Source organism: Oryzias latipes, chromosome 8 (assembly GCF_053564925.1).
Source record: "Oryzias latipes strain Hd-rR chromosome 8, Olatipes_Hd-rR_3.1".
NCBI classification, from domain to species: Eukaryota; Metazoa; Chordata; class Actinopteri; order Beloniformes; family Adrianichthyidae; genus Oryzias; species Oryzias latipes.
This window is the reverse complement of record NC_136244.1, coordinates 26,077,525-26,090,979: the sequence shown is the minus strand read 5'-3', so window position 1 is coordinate 26,090,979 and position 13,455 is coordinate 26,077,525. Positions and strand designations below refer to the sequence as shown.

General features: G+C 42.1%; 1 protein-coding gene across 1 annotated transcript; it reads right to left on the bottom strand.

Annotated features, from left to right (window-relative positions):
- Nucleotides 1-1,035: 1,035 nt before the first annotated feature.
- On the bottom strand, nucleotides 1,036-12,520 carry LOC101162051 (NACHT, LRR and PYD domains-containing protein 3). The gene is made up of 13 exons (XM_011477742.4): nucleotides 12,239-12,520; nucleotides 11,530-11,643; nucleotides 11,195-11,305; nucleotides 10,355-10,465; nucleotides 9,846-10,045; nucleotides 7,878-9,747; nucleotides 6,383-6,556; nucleotides 5,568-5,735; nucleotides 5,154-5,330; nucleotides 4,556-4,729; nucleotides 3,958-4,131; nucleotides 3,540-3,713; nucleotides 1,036-3,316 (listed from the first exon to the last, which is right to left on the bottom strand). Exons 2-13 carry the CDS (start codon nucleotides 11,622-11,624, stop codon nucleotides 3,304-3,306), a joined length of 3,441 nt encoding a protein of 1,146 aa, XP_011476044.1. The 5' UTR covers nucleotides 11,625-11,643; nucleotides 12,239-12,520; the 3' UTR covers nucleotides 1,036-3,303.
- Between the last annotated feature and the right edge of the window lie 935 nt (nucleotides 12,521-13,455).

The window sequence follows — 13,455 nt, the reverse complement described above, 5'->3', positions numbered from 1 at the left end:
CATCCAGTCCAGGACTGGGATTGGAGCGGCTCGCTCACATGTGGTGGATATAAGTATTATAATAATAAACAAAGCAAATGAAATGATTTCTTCTTTGTGAGTCTGAGATCAAATTTGTACTGCAAAGCCCACAGTCAGGGCTGCAGATTTTGTCAATATTATAATATATTTTCTTATCTGTAACATTCAAGCTTGAGATTTTGCTGCTTGATCAGTCAAAAAACAGAGTCAAAGCTTTGTTCAGTTGACCTTTTTTACTGGCGAACTTTTTGCATTTCAAAACATTTTTGAGTTTAAATTTTTGAGCAAATTGAAATCTTATTTTTTTTGTTATACTATAGCGACCCACGGCTCATTTAAAAGCAACCATCGAACCAGAACCTTCTGATCAAGAGGAGTCTGAATTTCATTGTTTTTACTGGGTAAAAAAAAGCATTAAATATGACCACATATGTCCAAAGGCAACTGTGTTGGCGTTTTTTTTTTCTAGACCAAATAGCAGAAATTCTGCCTTTTCTGGCCTTATTTTCGCAACTAGTAACAGAATCAAACTGAAAACATTTACAGTATGTTCTTCTTTGTCAGAAACTTTCTTCTTTTAAAATCCGCTGAAGAAGGATGTGGACCTCAATCTAATGTCTGCAGACATAACATCGAAGAGAACTATAAAGTCTGTTTAAACCCAGAAGAACGGCTGTTAATCAGCAGAAAAAGAAATACCAGCCTTGGACAATCCACAGATTATTGACCCTTTTTTATCTTATTTGATTTCACGGCATTACCTTATTTTAAAAAAAGAAATTAAAAAAAGCTTAATCAATTATTGAAAATAGTTAAATTGATTGATTTCTATTAGGTCTAATTATCCTAACTTTGAATGGTCATTGTATGAATGTATAACTGATGATTGTATTGTTATTGTGTATTATTCTTAATTGATTGCTTGAAATAAACCATTTCCAAATCCAAATCCAAAAGAAGACAAGAAAAGGAAGGAGCCGGACATTTGAAAGAAGGATTTGGTTCAAACTTCAATTTTTGGGTCACAGTTTTGTTTCTTTATTACAAAACAAAGAAAAACTACAAATTTAACATTTTTTGCTTAGAAACAAATGATGACAAAAAACCTTTCAGGTGACTCACACTCATCCTGGTGCAATAAAACACTCAATAATGCATTCTTCTTAAATTTATAGTGTTTGACACCTTTAATGTGAATATGTCATTATGCAGTAGGGATGCAACAATTCACTTTTCCCAGAATTTGGTGCAGTTGCTTAACATGTGATTTGATTTTAAACCAAGAATTGTGGCATTCCTAACGCACACTTGGTTGATTTTTCCTACTCCAGAACACAACTCAGCATCATGACGAACTAAAATCAGCTGCTGATGTCTGCAGGAGCACAGCCACAGTCAGAGGAAGAGTGGAAACCTGCAGACCCAAGAGCTCACATGGACCATCCTGGAAGAAAGTGATGCCGGTCTGCAGAGCTCCATCCAATCATCCATCACTTGACAAGTTTGGAAAATGTCAAAAAACTTTGTAAAGATAAGATTCCGGCACAAAATCCGATTATCATTCAACAAACAAAGTTTGCTTTGAATGTATTTAAAAACGAATCACTTTCTGCTGCTGTTCATTATTTTCAATACATCTTAAGATGATCAGAGAATGACATGATGGGTTTCCATTTTTTTCTCTAATCTTTTTCTCTTCCTGCGTAGCTCTCTCTCGCAGCACAGCAAACACCTAAACGGTTCCACCATCCAGAAGAAGAAGAGAAAACTTTGCAAAAAGAAGAAGAAGGTGAAAAGCCACCAGTTTCCATCGCAAAACAAACTGGAGCAGCTGAAGGTTCAGCTAGCGTCAACTTCATCTGACAGCCTTTTCTTTGGCGTTTCTCCATCAAGACATCGTTGTGGAGAGCAAAACCTCCCAGGATTAAAATACTGCTATTGCTTTTTGTGTTGAATTAAAGCTTATTTTCACAGTTTGTGCAAGACACAGGCTTACAAAAGAAACAATACGGAATAGAAAGGCCTTCGCTGTTATCAGATTCCCTGCTAAAAGATTTTGATTTTTCACCCGCAGGCTCAAACCTGTGTGGGACAAATGGTCAGCAGGATTACCGTCACCGAGGGGGAAAAAAAGTGTCACCAAAAGCTGGAGAGGAGCAACTCAGGTACATATGTGGACGGTTTTAAAGAAATAACCAAATGACAAAAGTTACTCAAATCCAAATCCAAAATCTGTTTGAGAGGATGCAGCAAAAACTTACAAGCCAGCAGGACCACAAGCTCTTTTTTCATTTGAATGTAAACTGATTCTTTCCTGATTCATGTAATGATGAAAACACCTGTTGGAGAAGTTCAAGAACAATGTGGTCTGTGAAGTTTCCCACCACGACGTCAGCACTAAAACCTTCTGTTTTGGTGTTCTGGTCAGTAAAATTTAAACACGTCAGACGTTTTTTGCATGGTGAGTCCATTTAACCAATAGGAAACTTTAAGGACGGTTAACTTTGCTCCATCTGTCAGTCTGTAAATTGGAAATTTATCACAGATCAGTTTGAAATATGACAGACTTTTAAAGGCAGTCTGCAGATGTTTTAGGTTAGAGCCGTGTGAGGAACCTCCACAAATCACTGTTTAAGGGAAACCAGGTAAGAACTGCAAAGGTGTAATATTCCCCATCCAGATTTGGTACAATTTGCATCATAAAACATAGATCTGGCCCAAAAACCCAGGAAAAATATCTTCCTCTGTGGTCCAAGAGAATGTAGAGAAGGTTCAAACCACAGAGCAGAATCCAGAACATTTTAAACTGCCGTCAGATTTTTTTTTAAAGGTCTTGAAAAAGCACAAACCCCATAAAACCCTATAATTAACGAGCAGTCCAAAATGTTTCGCCCAATGCTGTGTTTTTAAGAGGAATAGTGAGCACCAATGGAAACAGAAGGAAACAAAAACTGCAGGTCAAAAGATCCTAAACAGTTCTCACAGTCTTTTTCAGAGGAATTGAAAATGACATTAATAAACCCTCTTTGTTGGTGATTTGCCTTCATGCACATTTACCAGACATTTAGAGGCAGATTATAGCAAATTCTGGTCTTCTTCTGATCTTCATCTACCAAACTCCTGATGAATACGGAGACCGTCACTGAAAACGTGTCATGGTCACCCTCAGACGCAGACAGTTCTCCATGTTCCTCTCTCAAACATGACTCTCATCCCCGCAGACCAACTGCCGCCGCCACATCTTCGGACATTCCAGGTGATGGATGACGTCCGACTCCACCCTCAACAGTTCCATCTACAGCGACAAGAAGGAGGAGGAAAACAGAGGAGGTGAAAAGGTGTTTACGTCCTCGCCTGTCAGTCAGAGATGCACAGCAGGGAGAGCAGCAGGAAATAAGTCCACCTTCACAGCTTCTGGCTGCTTTGATTGGCCGCTGCTCTGTTGTCATCTCAGAAAATTCCCAGTTCTACCACCCAGGTTTAGTCCCCCGTAGGACAGACGGCAACACTCCACTGACCTCAGAGTCTCCAGTTTGCAGTCTGGACTCTCCACCAGATCCAAGAGCTTCTGAACATCTGAAGCCTTCAGGTCGTTCCTGTTCAGGTCCAGTTCTGTCAGGCGGGATGAACTGGACTGCAGAGTGGAGAACAGCGTAGAACAGCTGGTGGCTGAAAGCCTGCAGTCCTCCAACCTGCATGCAGGACAGAACCAGCAGACGACGTCATTCATGAGAAACACGAGGAAGAACCAAAACATTCTGGGGTGAAATGAGGATGAGGATCTTCAGCATAGAGGGTGGAGACTTCAGCTGACAACCAACAACAGCAGTCACTCTCAGAAAACACAAAACACATTTTCTGGAACCAATTTTAGGAGGGATAAATATTAAAATTATACTTAGCGGAACATTTTACAGTTTCCCCATAAAAACGGACCTCAAAGTGTGCAGGCTGCAGTGTGGACTGCGCAGAAACCCACACAGATGCTTCATCGCTGAATCCCGCAGCTTATTAAAGCTCAGGTCCAGATGTGTCAGATGAGACGGGATGGAGATCAGAGCTGAAGCAAGAACAGCACAGCTCTTCTCTGACAAGCTGCAGTCCTCCAGTCTGGAATCAGAGGCAAACATAAAAAGAAAAAACATCTTCAGTTTTCAGAGCTGAGTCAAAATTAAAAAAAGAAAAACTGCAAACAAAAGTCATGAACGGACCACGTCTGAAAACAAATCAAGATGTCATTTTCTGACCTCTGCTTCATGACATTTGTGAGAGTATGATATCCACCGGGTAATTGGTAGTTTCCATGCAACTCACTAACCAACTAACTGGTTTTAAATGCCAAAAATACGGAAATCACTTAAGCGAGATTTTATCAAATACAAAAGAATGGAAAAAGGAAAAAAATATCAAATTCTGAAAGAAATTGATGAAATATGAACACATTTTACTGAATTTAGTACATTTGTTTTATCTATTTATCACAGCAAACCAGTTAAATAAATAACACAAATAATAAAACAGACAACAAATGGACCTGAGAGTCTCCAGTCTGCAGTCGGGGACCATCAGAAAGTCACAGAGCTGCTCCACTCCTGAATCCTGCAGCTTGTTGTCGCTCAGGTCCAGCTGTGTCAGATGGAGCGGGTTTGTCTTTAGAGCCGAGGCCAGAGAGGCACAGCTCCTCACGGACAAGCTGCAGCTCCTCAACCTGAATCCAGAAGGAGTTTGAGGAGTTTATAGGCAAAACTATAAGCAGAAATTCTTCAGCTTTTAGAAACTGGAGGGGAAAAAATTCTTCCAATGAATGAATAATGTTTTTTCATAAATACACATTTATAGACCCACTCCGATTACAATGTTGCTTTTGGTGTTTTTAACATGTCCTTGCAGCATTTTTCTGATGATGATGGGCATATAGGAAGGAAATTAACACTAAGAACACTTTAAAAGGAGATCAAACGATGATCGGAGTGGGACTCTAACCACTTTAGATAAACTGAACTTCAGAGATGCATGACAGAGATTTGAAAGGATTTAGTTTCTTTTTGAGTCTTTAGTGGTTCTAAATGTTTCCCTTGACACCTCATTTTAAAAAAGCAGCTTTTATCTCATTGCTGTGAGCAGCGTCTGACCTCAGAGTCCTCAGTCTGCTTTGTGGACCCTTTAGAAGACCGCAGAGCCGCTCGGCTCCCGAATCCAGCAGGTTCACGTTGTCGCTCAGGTCCAGTGATGTCAGATGGGACGGGTTTGTTTTCAGGGCTGAGAGCAGAGCTGCACAGCTGCTCTCCGACAACCTGCAGCTACTTAACCTGCACCCAGATCCAACAGGTGACTGTCATCAGCTCACAGCAAACTTCCATTTTTCTTTTGCACAGACTCAATGGTTGCAAACAGTGATCATTTCATTTTATTGAAGAGAATATTTACTTCTGATTTTATGTCCTTTTTGCCTTAAAAAAAGAGCAGTTAATCCCCAACCATAAAAGAAAAGAAGAACATTTGCATGGGAATGAGCTTCATTCGGTTGAGAAACCTCAGGAACTGACCTGAGGGTCTTCAGTGTGCAGTGTGAGCTCTGCAGGAAACCGCACAGATGCCTCACTGCTGAGTCACACAGCCTGTTGTCACTCAGGTCCAGCTCCATCAGATGGGACGACTTCAGAGCGGAGACGAGAGCGGTGCAACCAGCCTCTGACATGGTGCAGCTCCTCAACCTGCAGAAAACAAAAGGGTGTGGTTTTGATAGAAGCTCTCAGACGTATTCATGTATGCACTTGTTATGAATCTCCTTGATTATGAAGTTTGTTGTCCTAAATGACCACATTTGCTCCTTTCAGGGGATCTTTTTTTCTGCTTCTTCCACAAAACTGCAAACTAACTAAAAGGTGCTGTCTTCACCTGTAGAGCTCAGGTTGAATCAGAACCATCCATTTTCTGAACTTGCTAAATACCACTATGGGGTCACAGGGTTGCTGGAGCCTATCCCTGTTATTAGGCAAAGGTGAAGTACAATCTGAACAGGTCACCTGTCCGGCACAGTACACACCTACGGGCGCAGTTTAGAGTCACCAGAGAACCTATGAAGCACGATTTTGGACTGTGGGAGGATCCTGGAAAAAACCTGCACATGCACGGGGACAACATGCAAACTCCAAACAGAAAGCTCCCAGCTGGGATTCGAACCAGGGCCAGACAAGGCTGCTAACTAACCACTGCGCTACAATGCAGCCCTGAAAGCAGCACATTAGTCTAACGTCTGACTGTCACAGAACCAGACTGAGGATTCAGGTTTTACATCGCTGGACTCATGATGACTGGATAACGTTTGAAACCTCTCCACAGCTTCCTCCATTGTTCTGACCTCAGAGTCTCCAGTCGACAGTTTGGACTCTCCAGTCCATCAGACAGAATCTTCATCCCAGAATCCTGCAGGGTGTTGTGACTTAGGTCCAGTTCTCTCAGGTGAGACGGTCTGGACTTCAGAGCTGAAGCCATGATCTCGCAGTGAGCCTCTGAGAGTCCACATCCGGAGAGTCTGTGAGGACAAGCATCAACCGGATGAAGAAACACCTGGAATTTCAATCTTACAAGAACTCGTGAGAACAAAAGTTACTGGGAAACTTTTCAGTTAAAGACCAACTCAGATGAAAATGGTGCTTTTTGTGTTTTTAAATTGTTCTTGTGGCATTTTTCTCATGATGGAGGACATGTATTAAGAAAATCAAGCTAAAAATTGCCTGAGTATTTCTTTACTTATATTTTTGGGTTGGGGTTAGGAGCAGACGGAAAAAATGCTGTTTGCAAAAGATCGTAAATGTGAAGTAGAAAACATCCTGGACGGAGCCACAAGCTCCAGTCTGATGCATTCACTTGTAGACAAATGAACGTCTTTTTTCTCCTCAAATGAGCAGCATTTGGCCCAAAACTCTACGGCTAGCGGGAGAGCACATAAACAGACTGATGTAGGGAAATGGGGACGGTTTAGGGCAATGTCACACAGCCACTATATACATTTTGCGCATATTGCACGGCTGAAAAGTGGTCATACGTGAATAAACGTGGAAAAAGTGAGAAAACCTATAGTTTGCATGTAAAATGTCCACCGATGTACCACGAATGAACCACGTTAAAACCATGGAACAAGTACAAATAAACCACACAAAGAACACGTAAACCAAAGTAGAACACGAACCGTATGTGATAATTGTGCTGTTTACGAGCGTTAATTACATAATTTTAACATGATGTGTGCACTGCATATGCGATAAGAAGTTATACATCCGTGGTTCATGCGTGAAAAGTCTGTTAGACATACGTGGAATGGTCGTGGAAAGCCACATATTTGTGGATGCATGTTGCAAAACACGCCAAATTGCCCAAGATTTTCCTCATTTTTGTGTATGGACTACGTAACTCTCAACAGACCAAACATTTTGAACAGCTCAAAGCTGAATTCACGTCAAGACTTGTCAGCCCTCCATGGACATCGACGAATGACAAATGAAATTATGGAATCATGTATCACACATGTATGACAAAAGACCAACTTTCATACGTGGAAAATACACAAAATGTTCGTAGTGGCTGTGTGACGAGGCCTTTACTCTGCGCCAACAGTCCCGCCAACAACTCAGGTGAATTTTAGGGAACTCAGCGGCTCTGCAGAAACTTTGTCCAAGAAAAAGCTTTTTTTTTATTTTGGCTAAAAATGACATCAATATAATGAAAAGATAACTGGGGGAATGCTTTGAAAAATGATCTAAAAATGAGCAGAGTGGGACTTTGACATTTAAGTTTAATGTCAGAGAACCGAACCACGTCCACGGATTCATTTTGAAATGACCTTCTGCCCTCACCGAGCCTTTCTGGCGTTCCTCACAGCTGGGATCAGCCTCTGTTGACCCTCTGGAGATGTTTTGTACTTTTTCAGGTCCAGCTCGTCCAGAACCTCCTCTGATGTCAGCAGCATGTAGGCCAGAGCGGAACAGTGGATCTCTGAGAGCTTCTTCTCTGATCTGTTCTCCGTCTGCAGGAACTCCTGGATCTCTTGGTGCACGGAGAGGTCCTTCACCTCCACCAAACAGTGGAAGATGTTGATGCTCCTGTCAGGGGAGCTACTGTAACTCTTCATCATCTTCAGGTTGTCGATGACTTTCTGGAGGGATTCTGCACTGTTCTCCGTGTGACACAACAAGCTTCCTAAAAGTCTCTGGTTGGACTCCACAGACAGCCCATGAAGGAAGCGGACAAACAAGTCCAGCTGTCCGGCGTCGCTCTGCAAGGACTTCTCCATGACTTTGCTTAAAAACTCATCCAGTGTTGGGAAATGGGGAACGTCCTTTTCAGACGGCCAAAACATATTAAAGAAAGACTGCAGAGTTGAAGGTCTGTTCGATTGTTTTTGACTCACCAGGAAGTTCTCGAGCACCTCTGTGTTCTTGATTGTGAAGCAGTAGAACATGTAGACCGCAGCCAGAAACTCCTGGACGCTCAGATGCACAAAGGAGTAAACAGGTCTTTGGAAGATCATGCACTCTCTTCTGAAGATCTCAGTACAAACCCCTGAATGTAACAGGGCCTCCGTCACATCCAGACCACACTGCTGCAGGTCTTCTTGGTAGAACATGATGTTCCCCTTCTCCAGATGTTTAAACGCCAGCTTCCCCAGCTTCAGGAGGACTTCCCTGTCAGCCTCTGTCACTTCCTGTGGACACGTCTCGCATCCCTGTTGGTACTTCTTCTTCCTCTTTGTCTGGACCATCAGGAACTGCGAGTACATGTCAGTCAGAGTCGTTGGCACCTCTCCTCTATCTTCTGTGGTCAACATGTGCTCCAGAACCGTAGCAGTGATCCAGCAGAAGATTGGGACTCTGCACATGACGTGAAGGCTCCTGGAGCTCTGGATGTGGGAGATGATTCTGCTGAACTGCTCTTCGTCGCTGAACCTCTTCCTGAAGTACTCCTCCTTCTGAGAATCATCGAAGCCGATCACTTCTGTCAGCCGATCCACGAGTTTTTCAGGGATCTGGTGGGCTGCTGCAGGTCTGGAAGTGATCCAGACCAGAGCTGAGGGAAGCAGACGTCCCTGGATGAGGTTTGTCAGAAGAACGCTGACTGAGGACTTCTGGGTGACATCAGACACCACCTGACTGTTGTGGAAGTCCAGAGAAAGTCTGCTTTCATCCAGGCCATCAAAGATGAACAGAAGTTTATTGACATCCAGCTGCTCTGCTGGGATCTTCTGGAACGCTGGATGGAAAAGCTGGATCAGACTGTGAAGACTGTACTGCTCATCTCTGACCAAGTTTAGCTCCCTGAGGGAAAGAGGAACCACAGAAATGACGTCTTGGTTCTCCAGACCCTCGGCCCAGTCCAGAGTGAACTTCTGCACCAGGAAGGTTTTTCCAATGCCAGCAATGCCGCTCGTCAGAACCACTCGGACGGGTCCATCCTGGTTCTGGAAAGCTTTGAAGATGTCGTGGCACCTGATTGAAGCCTTGCGTGTTTCTTTGTTCTTGGAGGCCGTCTCCAGCTGCCTCACCTCGTGTTGGGTGTGCACCTTGTCCCTCAGCCCCTCAGTGATGTAAAGCTCAGTGTAGATGTCGTTGAGAAGCATTCCTCCTCCTCCTCCTGCTGCTTCTTCTTCACTTCCTTCAGCCACATGCTCGCTTCTCTTCCTCTGTCTGACCCGATGTTTAAAAAACTGCTTCTGGAGACGAAAACCTTCTACGAGGGGAAAAACAGAAGCAGAGAGACAGAAAATGGTCTCATTTTGGTCCAAACCCACGTCACAAAGGTTTTACTCTGAGTTCTTCTGCTCTGACCGGCTGTCTGCGGTCCAGCTTCCGCTCTGGATCTTCTTTCACATCGTGAACAGGAGGAGGCTCTGGATGGAGCGGCCTGGTTGGAGGCGATGCACTGTCTGCACAAGCCGTGTCCACAGCTGCTGCAGACCGGCTCCTCCAGGACGTTCAGACAAAACCAACAGCTGGAGGGCTTCCTCTCCCCAGAAGAATCTCTCTGTCTGTGAACAGGAGGAAACAGCTCAAACAGAAGCTGACAGAGATCAAGAAAGGAAGTCAGATCAAGACTCCAGACATCCACAACAAGTTCATAACTATTCCCTAGATTACACATCCTGACAGAAAGGTTTTACAATGACAGGTTTTCTGCATCTCCTTAAAAACATTTAGTCTTTCTATCTCACTGAAAGGCATCTTTGAAAATCTGTGTTGATAATCAGGGCTTTCCTGTTCACATTCAGCTACAGTAAAGCAGACATGAAACCTCTGATAAAGCTAATCTGATAATCTTGGATGAAACGGCCTCTTACTTTGAATTTGGGCGACCCGGTTCGGCACTGAAATTCGGGTTTTCCTCTTTGGACCAGTCACTCTTCAGGGACAGAGAGCTGGACGATGAAGAATCGGGTTTCTGTGGATGTCTGTAAATAAAAACAGAAGATCACAGCCGTCTGCAGGTCATAAAAAGAATTTTCTGCATTGATGTGATGGCGTTCCAAGTAAAGAACATTCCTCAAAATAAAAAGATCGTGCGATCCTTAATTAGGCATCTTAAATAGATAAAATCCTAGAATTTATCACCCTTAATTGTAATTTAGGATTACAAAAAAATATTCTGAATCATATAAACTTTCCACACAAAAAAAAAAAAAAATCACAGAATTCTGTAATTTTAAGCTTTAGTCCTAAATCATGTACAGAATCACCTTAGCGCTCGAACTGCTTAAAGGAACCACAATTAATGTGCTTTATGAATAAAAGCAGACCTCCGAAACAACAGGAACACCCCTCTTTAGGACTATACCAATTGGATAAAGGTTCAAGGTGTTGTTTTTTCTTTTAAACGGCGCAGCGTGCCGTCAATTCATCAGTTTTCCTCTCTAAAAAACACCTGTGAGATTCCCTGAATAACCAGTTCAGCAAGGTGAGGAGAACTTCCACTGTAAACATAGATACCACTCATTAAGAGAACTACAGTGGGGATGATGACCTGAGAACCAACATAACACACCAGGTTGTAGGAATATAGAAGGCTTTTTATAGGAAAATAACTGTTTTAAGTTCATCTTTTCCTCCTTTGCACAAAGATCTCGCTTGGTAAAAAAAAAAAAAAGTATTTCCTATTTTGTCTCACAAAAAAAAAGTCTCACTTTGAGGGTGATGGTTCAGGTTCAGCACTGAAATGCGGGTTTTCCTCTTTGGACCAGTCACTCTTTAGGGACAGAGAGCTGGATGATGAAGAACAAAGTTTCTGTGGATGTCTGCAAATAAAAACAGAAGATTACAGGGTAAAACCTGGGTAAAAGAGGGCATTTCTCTGCATGAATGTGATGGAGTTTCACTTGAAGGGATAGTTTTCAGACTAAAAAGACAATGTGATCATTAGGCAGATTGCAGAAGGTTTCTTACAGGAAAACAAACTGTTTTTGATCATCTTTTCCTCCTTCTGTTCAAAGATCTCCCTTTTTTTTAGTAAGCGTCTTACTTTGATTGTGAGGGTTCAGGTTTGGATCGGGGCAAACTGCGAGATGGTGGAATCTCTGATGTGTCCCTCTTCCTCTTCCTCCTTGAACCACTCATCCTCAGTCATAACCTGAACCTGAAGCCATAAAAAATAAACCCAATCTTTAACAGCTGGTGTGACTCACATCCCGCCAATCACAGATTTTATTGATGGATGTTTGTTTCTTAATCTCTATGGCAGTCAATCAAATATTCACAGAGTCAAACAACAGTTCGAGATCCGTTTGAGGAATTGCTCTTCTGACAAAATACTGCACATATTTTCTAATAAACACTATTTGTTCCACTGTCTAATTTAAAGCGGCTTTCTCCTTCCCTGATAAGAAACCCACGTGACCTCTGACTGTAACTTCCTGATTGATCATTTCTCAATCAATCACAATCATTAACAGTCCGATCAGTAATTTCCTCTGAGACTCTCCTTCACTCCTGTCTGAAGAATGTGCGTCACGTCAGTCCAAAGCTGTAATTTGCCTGTTTCTACCTGTTCACAAAGTTTTCTTGTGCGCATGTCTGGAGCTGTAAAGTTCCTGTGCAGACAAGACTTGATAATATTGACACAGTAGTTGGATTATTATATTAATTATTACTGTCATATAAAAAAAAAGTTATTTAATTTTCTTATCTTGGAAAATCAAAGACACTAATAAACTCTTGACCTGCATACTCACATAAGCCGAAGTTCCTATTTCTCCCCCCGTCATTGAGGCCTCTGCTCTGCAGCCTCCAGTCGCTTCCCTCCCTGCGCAGGTATCAGGTGACAATGACTGCGCAGGTCGCCCTCATTTTACCTTCAGGGGCAAATGACAGGTTTTCTCTGCATCATCTGCAGCCTCTGTGGCGCGGGAAGGTCCATGTAGATCCGGACCGAATCCTCGACCCGCTGTTGCTTCCAACTTTCTTTTTCCGGATCGTCATCAACTGCGACTGAGTTCTGTGCGCAAACACCTCCGGAAACTTTCGGTTTCGGTGGCCTGCAGGGGGCGCTGCAGACCGGACTCCTTCCAGGCGGACTGGTGACGCATTTCTCCTCCTCATCTGAATAATATTAACTTTTGCAAAGAACAGAGACATTAGAGCGGTATTTCAGAAAAAACAGGGTAACTTTGACACGTATTGGAAACACTATCTTGGAAAAAGACCTGCTTTTTACCTAATTCTATTTCCAATGAGAAAAAAGACATATCAAGTTTACATAGATTCACCCTGCCAAAACCCATTTAATAAAATGTAAACCCAATATTGAAATAATCATCTGTCTTGGCATTGCCCCCTTTACTCAATCTTTTTGGCCATTTTCTTTTGTTACTAATTTGCTCTCTCCTTTTTTTAAATTTGGAAATTGTTTGTCTTCCACCAACATAACAATATGCCATTTTACTTTTTAACAAATGTCCTTGTGGAAGTCAAATTATACTGAATTAGTTAATTTTTCAAATAACCCAAAAGTTATAAAATGTCTTTAAATTTGCTCCCAACATATAATTATTTCAACTGTCAATTCTGCAATGTTTTATCAATCCTCCATACTCTGTGTGCTTTTGTAGTTTTTTCCTACTTTATTTTTTTTTTTGTTTTATTTTATATCATTTATATGTAATTGTTTTGTACTGAGATTGACGTTTACAATAAAGTTAAAAAATAAAAATAACTTCTGCATAGAATTCATCCTGCTAATCAACAGATGATAAGATACGTTAAAATTGTTAATCCTATTCCCAGCTCTACATGGACCTTCCCGCGCCACAGAGGCTGCAGATGATGCAGAGAAAACCAGTCATTTGCCCCTGAAGGCAAAATGAGGGCGACCTGCGCAGAAACAATTAGCCATCTATGGTGGAACTGGTACAAAAACATTTAGAATCAATTGTAATAAACATTGACTCAA